This window comes from Oncorhynchus kisutch, unplaced genomic scaffold (genome assembly GCF_002021735.2).
Source record: "Oncorhynchus kisutch isolate 150728-3 unplaced genomic scaffold, Okis_V2 Okis06b-Okis10b_hom, whole genome shotgun sequence".
Lineage (NCBI taxonomy): Eukaryota > Metazoa > Chordata > Actinopteri > Salmoniformes > Salmonidae > Oncorhynchus > Oncorhynchus kisutch.
This window is the reverse complement of record NW_022261983.1, coordinates 22,216,757-22,230,800: the sequence shown is the minus strand read 5'-3', so window position 1 is coordinate 22,230,800 and position 14,044 is coordinate 22,216,757. Positions and strand designations below refer to the sequence as shown.

At 44.9% G+C, this 14,044-nt stretch overlaps 1 protein-coding gene across 1 annotated transcript; it reads right to left on the bottom strand.

Moving 5' to 3' along the window:
* Nucleotides 1-5,708: 5,708 nt before the first annotated feature.
* Nucleotides 5,709-10,508, bottom strand: LOC116359902 (zinc finger protein 135-like). The gene is made up of 2 exons (XM_031813839.1): nucleotides 9,352-10,508; nucleotides 5,709-8,133 (listed from the first exon to the last, which is right to left on the bottom strand). The coding sequence occupies exons 1-2, from the start codon at nucleotides 10,300-10,302 to the stop codon at nucleotides 6,466-6,468; spliced, it is 2,619 nt and encodes an 872-aa protein (XP_031669699.1). The 5' UTR covers nucleotides 10,303-10,508; the 3' UTR covers nucleotides 5,709-6,465.
* Between the last annotated feature and the right edge of the window lie 3,536 nt (nucleotides 10,509-14,044).

Genomic DNA, 14,044 nt, shown 5'->3' with positions numbered 1-14,044 from the left:
CTTCCATTCAGGCACGAGCATGAGTGAGGTCGGGCACTGATGCTTGTAATTAGGCCTGGCTTGCGATTAGGCCTGGCTGATGGAGGTCAGGGCTCTGTGCAGGCAAGTCAAGTTCTTCCACATCGATCTCGACAAACCATTTCTGAATGGACCTCACTTTGTGCACAGGAGGATTGTCATTCTGAAACAGGAAAGGGCCTTCCCCAAACTGTTGCCACAAAGTTGAATCATCTAGAATGTCATTGTACGCTGTCGTGTTACAATTTCCCTTCACTGGAACTAAAGGGCCTGAACCATGAAAAACAGCCACAGACCATTACTTTTCGTAGGCATGTGTACGGCTGCTCAGCCATTGAAACCCATTTCATGAAGCTCCCAACTTAAGTTATTGTGCTGATGTTGCTTCCAGAGGCAGTTTGCTACTCGGTAGTGAGTTTTGCAACCAAAGACAGATGATTTTTACACACTGGTTGTTTCAGCACTCGCCGGTCCCGTTCTGTGAGCTTGTGTGGCCTACCACTTCGTGGCTGAGACATCGTTGCTCCGAGATGTTTCCACTTCATAATAACAGCACTTACAGTTGACCGGGGCAGCTCTAGCAGGGCAGAAATTTGATGAACTGACTTGTTGGAAAAGTGGAATCCTATGACGATGCTACATTGAAAGTCACTGAGCTCTTCAGTAAGGGCATTATACTGTCAATGTTTGTCTATGGAGATTGCATGGCTGTGTGCTCGATTTTATACACCTGTCAGCAACAAGTGTGGCTGAAATAGCCCAATCCACTCATTTGAAGGGGTGTTCATATCCACTACATATACAAAAATATCTAAACATCAACTCTTAATACAAAAACTCCCCGGCTAAAATGTGAACTCAACTTGAACAGGGGAGCCAGGCAGAATAATTTCAGTTTGAGATAGATTTACAAAATATAATTATATTCCAAGTTATACATACAGGATACAACAGCATGGCATTGTGAATTTAGAATGAACTAGTCATGGTGGTAAGATCGCTGACAAGTCTTTTAAAACCAGAAATCAAGACACATTGACCCAATGGGCCCAATCCTAAACGCCCCCTAGACCCTATGCCATATGCACTTGTGGAGATCAGAGAGGTTTTGTCAGGTGTAAGCAATATGGTAACAGCTCTACCACTCAATGATAGGCTAGGTGGAAGTAAACCCATATTGCTTACAACCAATTAGATGATCTTACATCTCCACAAGTGCATAAGGTCTAGATGTCAATTTGGGATTGGGCCCTTCTCCAATGGTCCAATGATAGGAAGTCAGCTGTATATAGTTCTACATTCAGCCGTTTTGTCTTTGGTAACCTCAGTCATCTTGTCCCTAGATCTGCCAACATGGAGGGGTTGTCAAGGTGACGGTATTACCACCAGACCAGAGGTCACTAGTCATGAAGACAGTCAAATTCCACGTGACAGTTTAGACACGGTAATTAGGCTTCTCTGATGCTACTGATGGTCATTAGTAACCTACCAAACTAACTGCCTGGTACTCAGCACTGTATCGTCCCTTTAAATCACTCTGACATCAATGTAAATGTATTAAAACATCTCATCAAAACACTTCATGAGAGCCCATGAGCTCATGTTGCGCAACATTTCTATAGGCTATGTAACTGCGTGAGAAAACAGAGTGATGGCCTCTATTAAAAAGAGGAGGATCCCATCAGCTTTCTATAGGCTAGGCCTATTATATTTATAAACTTTCCTAATATTAAGCACATTGCTTCTCTTTACAACAGGAGTATAGCCTACCTGGCTGGCATGAAAATGAACCACGGGGAAAAGCGTCCTCCATTTTGCTATTTAAGTGCATAGTTGACATTTTCCCCCCCCCATACCCCTGTTTCGATACAGGTGCATGATAATGGTCCATTCTAAATCAAAACTAATTTCACACACATATTATTTAGTATATGTAAAGACAAGATTAAATTAAGAATAGTCTGATGGGTGACAATATTAGCCTATCACTTGTGGATTATGTATTATCACTTGTGAATGACGCCCAGCTTGTGCAGTGAGGCGAGGAATAACTTGTGTGTTTTTTTGCGACTTCTTCAAATCATAGGTCGCACACCGTATGTAGCCCAGCCCATAGGCCTATATGTTTTGATAAGGTTTTTTATCACAACTAAAAGTGGCCTAGTAGCCTAGTGGTTAGAGTGTAGGGGCGGCAGGTAGCCTAGTGGTTAGAGTGTAGGGGCGGCAGGTAGCCTAGTGGTTAGAGTGTAGGGGCGGCAGGTAGCCTAGTGGTTAGAGTGTAGGGGCGGCAGGTAGCCTAGTGGTTAGAGTGTAGGGGCGGCAGGTAGCCTAGTGGTTAGAGTGTAGGGGCGGCAGGTAGCCTAGTGGTTAGAGTGTAGGGGCGGCAGGTAGCCTAGTGGTTAGAGTGTAGGGGCGGCAGGTAGCCTAGTGGTTAGAGTGTAGGGGCAGCAGGTAGCCTAGTGGTTAGAGTGTAGGGGCAGCAGGTAGCCTAGTGGTTAGAGTGTAGAGGCGGCAGGTAGCCTAGTGGTTAGAGTGTAGGGGCGGCAGGTAGCCTAGTGGTTAGAGTGTAGGGGCGGCAGGTAGCCTAGTGGTTAGAGTGTAGGGGCGGCAGGTAGCCTAGTGGTTAGAGGGTAGGGGCGGCAGGTAGCCTAGTGGTTAGAGTGTAGGGGCGGCAGGTAGCCTAGTGGTTAGAGTGTAGAGGCGGCAGGTAGCCTAGTGGTTAGAGTGTAGGGGCGGCAGGTAGCCTTGTGGTTAGAGTGTAGGGGAGGCAGGTAGCCTAGTGGTTCAAGTGTAGGGGTGGCAGGTAGCCTAGTGGTTAAAGCGTAGGGGCGGCAGGTAGCCTGGTGGTTAGAGCGTAGGGGCGGCAGGTAGCCTAGTGGTTAAAGTGTAGAGGCGGCAGGTAGTCTAGTGGTTAGAGTGTAGGGGCGGCAGGTAGCCTAGTGGTTAGAGTGTAGAGGCGGCAGGTAGCCTAGTGGTTAGAGTGTAGGGGCGGCAGGTAGCCTAGTGGTTAGAGTGTAGGGGCGGCAGGTAGCCTAGTGGTTAAAGTGTAGGGGCGGCAGGTAGCCTAGTGGTTAGAGTGTAGGGGCGGCAGGTAGCCTAGTGGTTAGAGTGTAGGGGCGGCAGGTAGCCTAGTGGTTAGAGTGTAGGGGCGGCAGGTAGCCTAGTGGTTAGAGGGTAGGGGCGGCAGGTAGCCTAGTGGTTAGAGTGTAGGGGCGGCAGGTAGCCTAGTGGTTAGAGTGTAGGGGCGGCAGGTAGCCTAGTGGTTAGAGTGTAGGGGCGGCAGGTAGCCTTGTGGTTAGAGTGTAGGGGAGGCAGGTAGCCTAGTGGTTCAAGTGTAGGGGCGGCAGGTAGCCTAGTGGTTAAAGTGTAGGGGCGGCAGGTAGCCTGGTGGTTAGAGCGTAGGGGCGGCAGGTAGCCTAGTGGTTAAAGTGTAGAGGCGGCAGGTAGTCTAGTGGTTAGAGTGTAGGGGCGGCAGGTAGCCTAGTGGTTAGAGTGTAGAGGCGGCAGGTAGCCTAGTGGTTAGAGTGTAGGGGCGGCAGGTAGCCTAGTGGTTAGAGTGTAGGGGCGGCAGGTAGCCTAGTGGTTAAAGTGTAGGGGCGGCAGGTAGCCTAGTGGTTAGAGTGTAGGGGCGGCAGGTAGCCTAGTGGTTAGAGCGTAGAGGCGGCAGGTAGCCTAGTGGTTAGAGCGTAGGGGCGGCAGGTAGCCTAGTGGTTAGAGCGTAGGGGCGGCAGGTAGCCTAGTGGTTAGAGTGTAGGGGCGGCAGGTAGCCTAGTGGTTAGAGTGTAGGGGCGGCAGGTAGCCTAGTGGTTAGAGTGTAGGGGCGGCAGGTAGCCTAGTGGTTAGAGGGTAGGGGCGGCAGGTAGCCTAGTGGTTAGAGTGTAGGGGCGGCAGGTAGCCTAGTGGTTAGAGGGTAGGGGCGGCAGGTAGCCTAGTGGTTAGAGTGTAGGGGCGGCAGGTAGCCTGGTGGTTAAAGCGTTGGGCCAGTAACCCAAAAGGTTGCAAGATCAAATCCCCTGAGCTGACAAGGTAAAAATCTATCATTCTGTCCCTGAACAAGGCAGTTAACCCACTGTTCCTAGGTTGTCGTTGAAAATAAGAATTTGTTCTTAACTGACTTGCCTGGTTAAATAAAGGATAATGATAATAAATATTAAACCGCTTTATAGCCGGTGTAGAGCCTAACTGGCAGACATAAGCTGTGTGAGTTTCACGTTTGGGGAAGATCATTTTCACAATAAATATGCACCTCTTATAATAAACTATTAAATGCACCTTTTTAAAATAAACTATTAAATGCACCTTTTTAAAATAAACTATTAAATGCACCTTTTTAAAATAAACTATTAAATGCACCTTTTTAAAATAAACTATTAAATGCACCTTTTTAAAATAAACTATTAAATGCACCTTTTTAAAATAAACTATTAAATGCACCTTTTTAAAATAAACTATTAAATGCACCTTTTTATAATAAACTATTAAATGCACCTTTTTAAAATAAACTATTAAATGCACAATCACATTTGCCTTCACTTTCGGGAACAGTGTTTTCCTGCTAATCGATTGCATGTTGGAACATTCGCACTAATAGCCTACCACCGTGTGCCACCGTGTGCACATTGATACGCTTCTAATGTGAAGAAAAAGTCCAATAGAAATAGCCTTAATAATTTATCAACATTGTAAGCTAAACGTTCTGATCTGTTGCATCAGCCTCACTGCTTTAAAAAAAGAAAAAAAATGGATGCGTGTTGCTGTATTCAATTGGGATCTATCGCATCCCACAACTGTCCTACAGTATATTTATTTATTTATTGCACAGAAGAACAGTTGACCAATAGCATAGGTCAACTGTTGCACTCTGGGGGATAGTACATTGGACATAAGCTAGTGCTGTTGGTTAGACCGACTCATCTGATTGGCTGACGAAAAGTAAAATGTGGACAGTTCTAACATTTTCAATATGCGCCTCGGAATTGAACGTGCGCAGTTACGCCCCCCGATGTATTTGTCTTCATTACTTCTTAGCTGAAATGACTGTGAGATGGACCAATCACGTGACGGGCATTGGCTACATCTGAAGGAACCATGTGAGTGAGAGTAATTATAATTATTATAACACCCACATAGGCCGTAAAAGGTACCGATTTTTTTATGGGGCATTACAGCCACACAAGGGGGATGCCACCGGGAAACTCGAGGCCTGCTGAGAATATTGTCAAGTGCTTGTCCAAATTGTGAATGAGAGACCGATGAAGTGTGTTCAGCTTGAGACTTTTTATTCTCAAATCATCAGAGTCCCATCATGCAGCCTTATTAATATATTAAGAATGAGAACATATCTCAACGTTCGTATCACAATTAAAGTCGAATAAATAACTCTGAATGAAGCATATGAGAGAACCGGTTTCTTTGTTAACCTCTCAACACAGAATAGCCGCATGCGTGCACTTCCTTTGCTATTTTATTAAGCTATGTTCAATTGTGATATATTATATTAAATGTTTATACTTTAAAAAAAATATATATATATATTATTTTTATTTAACTAGGCTAGTCAGTTAAGAACAAATTCTTATTTACAATGAGGCCTATCCCCGGGCCAAACCCGGACTACGCTGGGCCAATTGTGTGCCGCCCTATGGGACTTCCAATCAAGGCCAGTTGTGATACAGCCTGGAATCGAACCAGGGTCTGTAGTGACGCCTGTAGCACTGAGATGCAGTGCCTTAGACCGCTGCGCCACTCGGGAGCCCAAAGGTCCGCATCAGTGGCTTGTAGGCTAAACATGTTTATGACAATTAAACATTCAATTGCCATGAGACCGGCAGTTATTTGCTTGCCAATCACCTGCTGACCGCCACAGCACTAGTGAGGGCCAAGCAAGGGCATGTGGTAGGTTGGGGTTTGGGACATCCTGAATTCAAAATGGCACCCCGATGGGCAGGGGTCAAAAGTAGTGCACTATGTAGAGCATAAGGTGTTATTTGGGACAGGCTGAGTCTAGGGCAGTGTTCCAATACTTTTAGAAATGCGTCCTTCTGTACATAGCCTGTAGTCTTGTGGTAGCACAGCTGGATGCTCTATGTATGCCTCAGCCTCCCCAATGGTGACCAGGGTTCAATCCCTGCATCTACTCTTCACTGTCTTCCCTCCTCATCTGTCTCCCCCTCTACTTCTAACCTGTCTCCATTAAAAACAATTACAACATCAAATATACCACCCCAAAAAAACACATGCTTCACATCTTGTTTCCTTGAAGTAGTAAACACACCTATAATGGATTGGACAGGTGTAAACCAGGTTACCATGGTGTCTGATGTGGGTAGGGTTAAGGGACATGCTGATTGGGTGGTGGGTCGGGATAAGGGACATGCTGATTGGGTGGTGGGTAGGGATAAGGGACATGCTGATTGGGTGGTGGTTGAGCTCTTTTCATGGGTCTCTTTAATAACTCCAAGCCTTCCCACAACGAAGGGCACCTTCCTCTTCGTTCCATTCTTCTTTGCGGTCTGCAGTGTCATCATCGGATTGGCTAGGACTCATGGGCTCTGCCTTTAGTCCGATGCTAGGCAACCAGTCCCTGTCCTCAACGTTGCAGTCTACATCATCAGCATGAGCCTGGCTGGGACTCACGGGCGCACCGCAAGCATCCTCCTCTTTCAGCTGGAGTGACCGAGATGTTCCCTGCTCCTCCGATTTAATTGAATCTACAGTCATTTCCTCCCTACTTCCTGTAGGGTCACTCCTCTGAGTGTCAACCCTCTTAACAACCATCTCCTCTCCTGGGTGAGTTTTTCTCATGTGTCTTTTTAAGTTTCCAGAATCACTCCAAGCCTTCCCACAACAAGAGCAAACAAATGGTTTCTCCCCCGTATGAGTCCTCAGGTGTCTCTTAAGACAGCCTGCTTTTTTGAATCCCTTACCGCATTTAGTGCACAAGTGTGGTTTGAGAAAAACACTTTCTGACTGGGAAGTAGTCACATCAGTCTCCCTCTGCTCTGGCGTGTGCCTCTCTAGATCAGATTTCGCCTCCGGTCTGTTGCTAGGCAACCAAGTTCCTCCCTCGTCACCGTCTTCAGAATAATCATCGGCTTGGTTGGGACTCATTGGTGCACCTCTGGCATCCACCAGTATCCTTCTGATGTCCTCTTTCAGCTGGAGTGACCGAGACGTTCCCTGCTCCTCCGATTTAATTGAATCCACATTCATTTCCTCCCTACTCTCTGTAGGGTCACTCCTCTGAGTGTCGACCCTCTTAACAACCATCTCCTCTCCTGGGTGAGTTTTCCTCATGTGTCTCTTTAAGTTTCCAGAATCACTCCAAGCCCTCCCACAACGAGGGCAAACAAACGGTTTCTCCCCCGTATGAGTTCTCAGGTGTCTCTTAAGACAGCCGGCCTGATGGAATCCCTTTCCACATTCAGAGCACACGTGTGGGTTCTTCAGAGGATCCCTTGGCGGGTGTTGTGTTTTTGTGTGTGATTCCAGTCTTTCTGCAGTTATGAAACTCTTCTTACATTGACCACAGCGGTGAGGGTGATCTGTGTGAAAAACTAGCCGGTGATGTTTAAGGCTTGATTTGACAATGAACTGTTTCCCACAATCCGAGCAGTGGTGAGGTTTCACCATGTATTGTTTAACAGTATGCCTTCTCATGTGTCTCTTTAAGTTTCCATAATCACTCCAAGCCTTCCCACAACGAGGGCAAATGTACGGTTTCTCCCCAGTATGAGTTCTCTGGTGTGTCTTAAGACTGCCGGCCTGCGTGAATCTCTTTCCGCATTCAGAGCACATGTATGGTTTCTCTCCAGACAAATACAGGAAGTGTCTTTTCAGATTGGTTGCTGTGGTAAAATTCTTCCCACAGTGATCACAGATATGGGAGCCTGGCCTGTCTTTTGAGAGGGTTTTGTGTTGTTCAGCATTAGACCAGCTGTGGGGTTTCTCTCCCGTCTGTGTTGCCTTGTGCATTTGAAGGCCACTCTGCCCCGGTGTCTTCCTGCAGTCGACAAGCCGCACAGACACCCTCTTCAGACCACACAATAAGGTGCCACCGGGAGAGGCACGACTCGGGGACTCTGCGAGGGTGGAGGAGGGCAAGAGAGGCTTGTCCTGGAAATTAGAAAAATAGACATGAAATCAAAAATCAGGGTGCTGGGATTTTTCTGCCATTGAAGTTCTGAAAAAACACTTTCAGGGTAAAGGATTAAAACTAGATAGAAAGTATGTAGAAAAGATAACAGAATGATACATGTATCAATAATGTAATCTGCGAACTAACGATCATCAAAATAAAAACTAGACAGTCAGGGAGAATAAACAATGCCCAAAACAATTAATTTAGCAGAATTGATTTCAATTTTTTTTGTTTGAGCAAAATAAAACAGCATTAACCATGGCAAAATGCATAGAGTTCAAGGAAATTAGCTTCAAACTGCAAAATCTTCTCTCAGGTCCATGGCAGAATACGTAGAAACGCAAAAAAAAAATGCTGCTATTAAAAATGTGTTAAAAATCTCTCTCAGCTCCATGGAGAAATTCGTAGAGTTGCAGATAATTGTCTTAAAAATGCTAAGAATTCTGTCGACCGCCAAGATGGGGGGCCTCTAAAATGCTGTCCAAAATTCAACTGAGCCAATGGGCCAAACCCGCCCATTGCCACGCCCCCATGCCACGCCCCCGCACCACACCCCCATGTCACACCCCTATGCCACACCCCCACGCCACGCCCCCATGCCACACCCACCCCCTAAGTCCATTTTTTATCCAGAAAAACCCTTAGTGTGGGAAACTCTCTCCTTCCCGTCAAGGAATTTTGAAGTCTCAAGAGTCTTTCCTCGATGACTCTCATCCTCGATGACTCTCATCCTCGATGACTCTCATCCTCGATGACTCTCATCCTCGATGACTCTCATCCTCAATTAATCTCATCCTCGATGACTCTCATCCTCGATGACTCTCATCCTAGATTACTCTCATCCTAGATTAATCTCATCCTAGATTAATCTCATCCTCGATGACTCTCATCCTCGATGACTCTCATCCTCGATGACTCTCATCCTCAATTAATCTCATCCTCGATTAATCTCATCCTCGATTACTCTCATCCTCGATTAGTCTCATCCTCGATGACTCTCATCCTCGATGACTCTCATCCTCGATGACTCTCATCCTCGATGACTCTGCCTCCTTCTCAAAATGCATTGGAAGACAAAGTCCAAGAGGTGGAGCCTCAGTTATTCTCCTCCCAATGCATTTATAAAAATAAGGTTGGGGAATCAAGGAAAGACTGTTGGGAAACAAAATACATAATGACTGGGAAATACTCACGCAACTGTGGCGCTCTCGAGCTGACTCCGACTCCAGTCCATTGCTAGGCAACGTAGCGCCTCCCACTTCGTTCCATTCTTCTTTGCGGTCTGCAGCGTCATCATCGGATTGTCTGGGACTCATGGGCTCCACCTTCAGTCCGATGCTAGACAACCAATCCCTGTCCTCAACATTGCAGTCTACATCATCAGCATGAGCCTGGCTGGGACTCACGGGCGCACCGCAAGCATCCTCCTCTTCCAGCTGGAGTGACCGAGACGTTCCCTGCTCCTCCGATTTAATTGAATCCACATTAATTTCCTCCCTACTCTCTGTAGGGTCACTCCTCTGAGTGTCGACCCTCTTAACAACCATCTCCTCTCCTGGGTGAGTTTTTCTCATGTGTCTCTTTAAGTTTCCAGAATCACTCCAAGCCCTCCCACAACGAGGGCAAACAAATGGTTTCTCCCCCGTATGAGTTCTCAGGTGTCTCTTAAGACAGCCGGCCTGATGGAATCCCTTTCCACATTTAGTGCACAAGTGTGGTTTGAGAAAAACACTTTCAGACTGGGAAGTAGTCACATCACTCTCCCTCTGCTCTGGTGTGTGCCTCTCTAGATCAGATTTAGCCTCCAGTCTGTTGCTAGGCAACCTAGTTCCTCCCTCTTCATTCCAGTCTACGTCATCTGATTGGCTGGGACTCATAAGTGCACTGCTACCCTCCTCCTGTATCCTCCTGATGTCCTCTTTCAGTTGGACTAACCAAGACATTCCCTGCTCCTCTGATTTCATTGAATCCGTATTGTCCCACATTTCCTCCATGACTTTACGCCTTAATAAGCGATGATTCATCCCTTTAATTTCAGAGCCATCTTTGCCATGACGTTCACACAGGTAACGTAAATTGTCCTCAGTTAAATTCCATAAACTCTTTTCGATTTCATCCATCAACGTTTCCTTCTCTGAACTCATTTTGGTCTCAGCAGAGTTAGAATGTTTCTTGGTTTAAAAAAAAATCTACAACAACTGGTTATTGACCATAGCTGTCACTAATGTGAGGTGTCTCCTATGTCTCCCGTTACACTGGGAGTTGTAGTTTTTATTTAACTAGGCAAGTCAGTTAAGAACAAATTCTTATTTAATAATGATGGACTACACCGGGTCAAACCCGGACGACACTGGGCCAATTGTGCGCCACCCTATGGGAGTCCCAATCACGGCCGGTTGTGATACAGCCTGGAATAGAACCAGGGTGTCTGTAGTGACGACCTCTAGCACTGAGATGCAGTGTCTTAGACCGCTGTGATACAGCCTGGACTCAAACCAGGGTCTGTAGTGACGACCTCTAGCACTGAGATGCAGTGTCTTAGACCGCTGCACCACACAGGAAGCTTCAGGAGGTGCTGTTTTGCCAGTTAATCCAGGGTGAGCGTTCTTTCAGAACACCAGATCTTCTTCCTGTCACCAGAACAATGGAATCTCTTTGTGAGGTCACCTGTGTAAAAATAGGCAGACATGGTGTAAAGGTCAAGTCGGACGAGATCAGTTTTTGACCAAACTGCCCCCTGTAATTTATTTATGTTTTTCCTCGTTCAAACTTGACCGTTATGATAGAAGCCTGGAGGCTGTTCTAGGCGTGCAGATATTGCAACGTGTCTATGGATAGCCTAATATAATATTGACTTGCTTTAAGATGGGAGAAAATGTAAATAATACCAATAAGAACCGTGAACTGAACGCTGACATCTATTTCAAGCTGTTGCATTTGGACATTTATCAATTCATTGGCACAATATCATGCGTTTAATCTTTTAAAAAGAGAAATAGGCACTAGGAAGGTTTATATATGACAGACACATTGAATTAATCTGTAGGCTATGTACATATCTAGCACTGCACTGCCTTTGTTCCCATGTTCTTGGCCAAACTGCAAGCAGCACCTGTTAAACACTGTAGCGCTCAAAACACAGTGATGTCGATTCGCTCAGGATAAGTACTATCAGAGGATCTTGGAGTTTGCCCCCAAAAAAACACAAAAAAATTTAGGTTATTCCGGCTGGAATTATTATTCTCCCCTCCATGTGAAAATGACTGGACATGCCAGATTCGCACGGGGGAAAAAATGAGGTTAGTTGAGTTCTGTGCTCGTGCGCATAATTACTTTACGCCATCTCCCCCAGTATAACGAACCCCCGTCCTAATGGGGACAAAAGCCATTTGTACCGTCAAATATGTCGTGACATTCTATTTCTGTCAAGTCCATCAAATGTTTCAATGTTCTATATTTCCCCGTCACCATTTCATGTTTACTTAATAGAACAATATAATAGAACAATATTAGTGATCTTTAATACCATTTCAATTGAAAGGTTTCCCACAAATGAGGACTTTTATTTTGAAGGGTACAATTTGGAATTTTAGAAGCTAGCTAGCGAAAATAACATAACAGGAACATTATGTACAACAGCTCATTAATTATATGTAGAGTCCCCTGCCTGTTCGTACCATACAGAAAACAATTGCCGTTTTATTCCTGTATCGACTATGTTTGAGCAGAGATTCAAATGAGTTAACAGGAGCTATTGAGCAGCTAGCAACCCAAGTAAAAAAAGTAGCAATCTGAAGAGCAGGTACATAACAGTAACTAAGCTATGCAACCCTAACGACGAACTAACTACATCGTTTGAACAACCCCGATACCTAATGCTTTACTGACCAGCTTATATTCCAAAATTGTCCCATTCTTGCTTCAATCAAAGAAGAATTGCGTCCACCATCTTTGGTATTGATCCCGTTGTGAAGCGGGCAAGAATAACCAGAGATACAGTTATGGAGATGAGACACTCCAGTGTAATCGTGTTAAGGACCATTGGTTATGTTGCCCATGCTTCGTCAATGGGCCGGCGTGGTGCATTCTGGGTGATTATTTGACAACGCGCTCACTCCTTTAAGGAAGTGAATGGGAGTCCATTGGGCTCCAGCTCAAAAGCCCAACATTAGCATGAATTACGTGAACAAGAAGTACAACATTCAAAAAAATTTTTTTATCGGGGTGTGAGATAATTAACTTGTTCCCTGTGATATCGTATAGCTTTAAAATCATGACATTTACGTACTATTGAGGAAAATAGGCAGGTGTCTCGACCCATTCCCTGACTTTTAAGAAGGAATTGCGTTGCCGATTCGTTTTTTACAACCACGTGACGCAACACATTGATCGACATTCATATTGGCAGAGATCTAAAAACTACCCAATTGTCAAACTTCAGTAAAAGTTTAAATACCCGAATAGAAAAGTAGAAGTGAAAGTCACCCAGTAAAATACTACTTGAGTAAAAGTCTAAAAGTATTTGTTTTTACACATACTTAAGTATCAAAAGTAAAATTATAAAATAATTTCAAATTTCTTATATGAAGCAAGCCAGACACCATTTTCTTGTTTTTTAAGTGTATGGATAGCCAGGGGGCACACTCCAACACTCAGACATAATTTACAAACGATGCATTTGTGTTTAGAGAGTCTGCCAGATCAGAGGCAGAAGGGATGATCATGGACTTTCTCTTGATAAAGTGGGTAAATTTGACAATTTTACTGAACTGCTAAGCATTCAGCATGTATTTGGGTGTCAGGGAAAATGTATGGAGTAAAAAGTACACGATCTTCTTTAGGACTGAAGGGGAGTAAAAATGCAAGTTGTGAAAAATATAAATAGTAAAGTAAAGTACAGATACACCCCCCCCCCCCCCCCCCCCCCCAAAACGACTTAAATGGTATTTTAAAGTACTTTATTTACACCACTGCATATTGGTCGACATTCAGATCCTGCTGAGATTCTTATCTCCTCATTCTACAATAGCTCTGGCATAACTAAGCACTTCCGTGTCACGAGTTTTGGAATCTTTCAGAATAAGAGTCCAGTCCTGTATACTTTGTAAATGAATAATTTGGGCGAAAATAAATGGAAAATGTGTACAATTGTTGATATTTAAATGGTCAACAATGTTTTTTTGGTGTGTGTGTGTGTACTCTTATCATTTATTGGACTGCACATAATTGTCTGTACGTTGTGTCACAGTAAAAGGGGATCCATTCTACTCAGGAGCACTTCTACTTTCCAAATCCACAGAGTTTACACCCTGAGGAGCGTTGCTGCTCGTTTTGCGGCTCATAAAGCAGTAGCGGTGAGCGGGTAAAATCACTGGGGCCAGTAAAAAAAGCCATATTACAACCTATGTTGTGATAATTGCGTTGATTGCTCTATAAACCCATTCAGTCATACGCCGCCGTGATATTACAGTAAGGCCGAGATGACAAAAAAGACAAGTCACAATGGCGGCGAAATATACTGAACAAATATATAAACGCAATATGCAACAATCTTCAGTGATTTTACAGAGTTACAGTTCATATAAGGAAATCAATCAATTGAAATAAATTCATTAGGACTCTGGATTTCACATGACTGGGCATGGGTGAAGCCATGGGTGGGCTTGGGAGTGTGTAGGCCCACCCACTGGGTATCCAGGCCCACCCACTTGGCAGCCAGGCACAGCCAATCAAAATGAGTTTTTCCACACAAAAGGGCTTCATTACAGGCAGAAATACTCGTCAATTTCATCAGCTGTCTGGGTGGCTGGTCTCCGATAATCCAACAGGCGAAGAAGCTGGACGTGAAGCTCCTGGGCTGGCTTGGTTAGACTGGTCTGCAGTTTT

Coding starts and splice junctions, on each gene's coding strand:
- LOC116359902 (XM_031813839.1), bottom strand. CDS start 10,302: ATGAGTTCAGAGAAGGAAACGTTGATGGATGAAATCGAAAAGAGTTTA. Junction 8,134..9,351: donor CTCGAGAGCGCCACAGTTGC/GTGAGTATTTCC, acceptor TCTAATTTCCAG/GACAAGCCTCTCTTGCCCTC.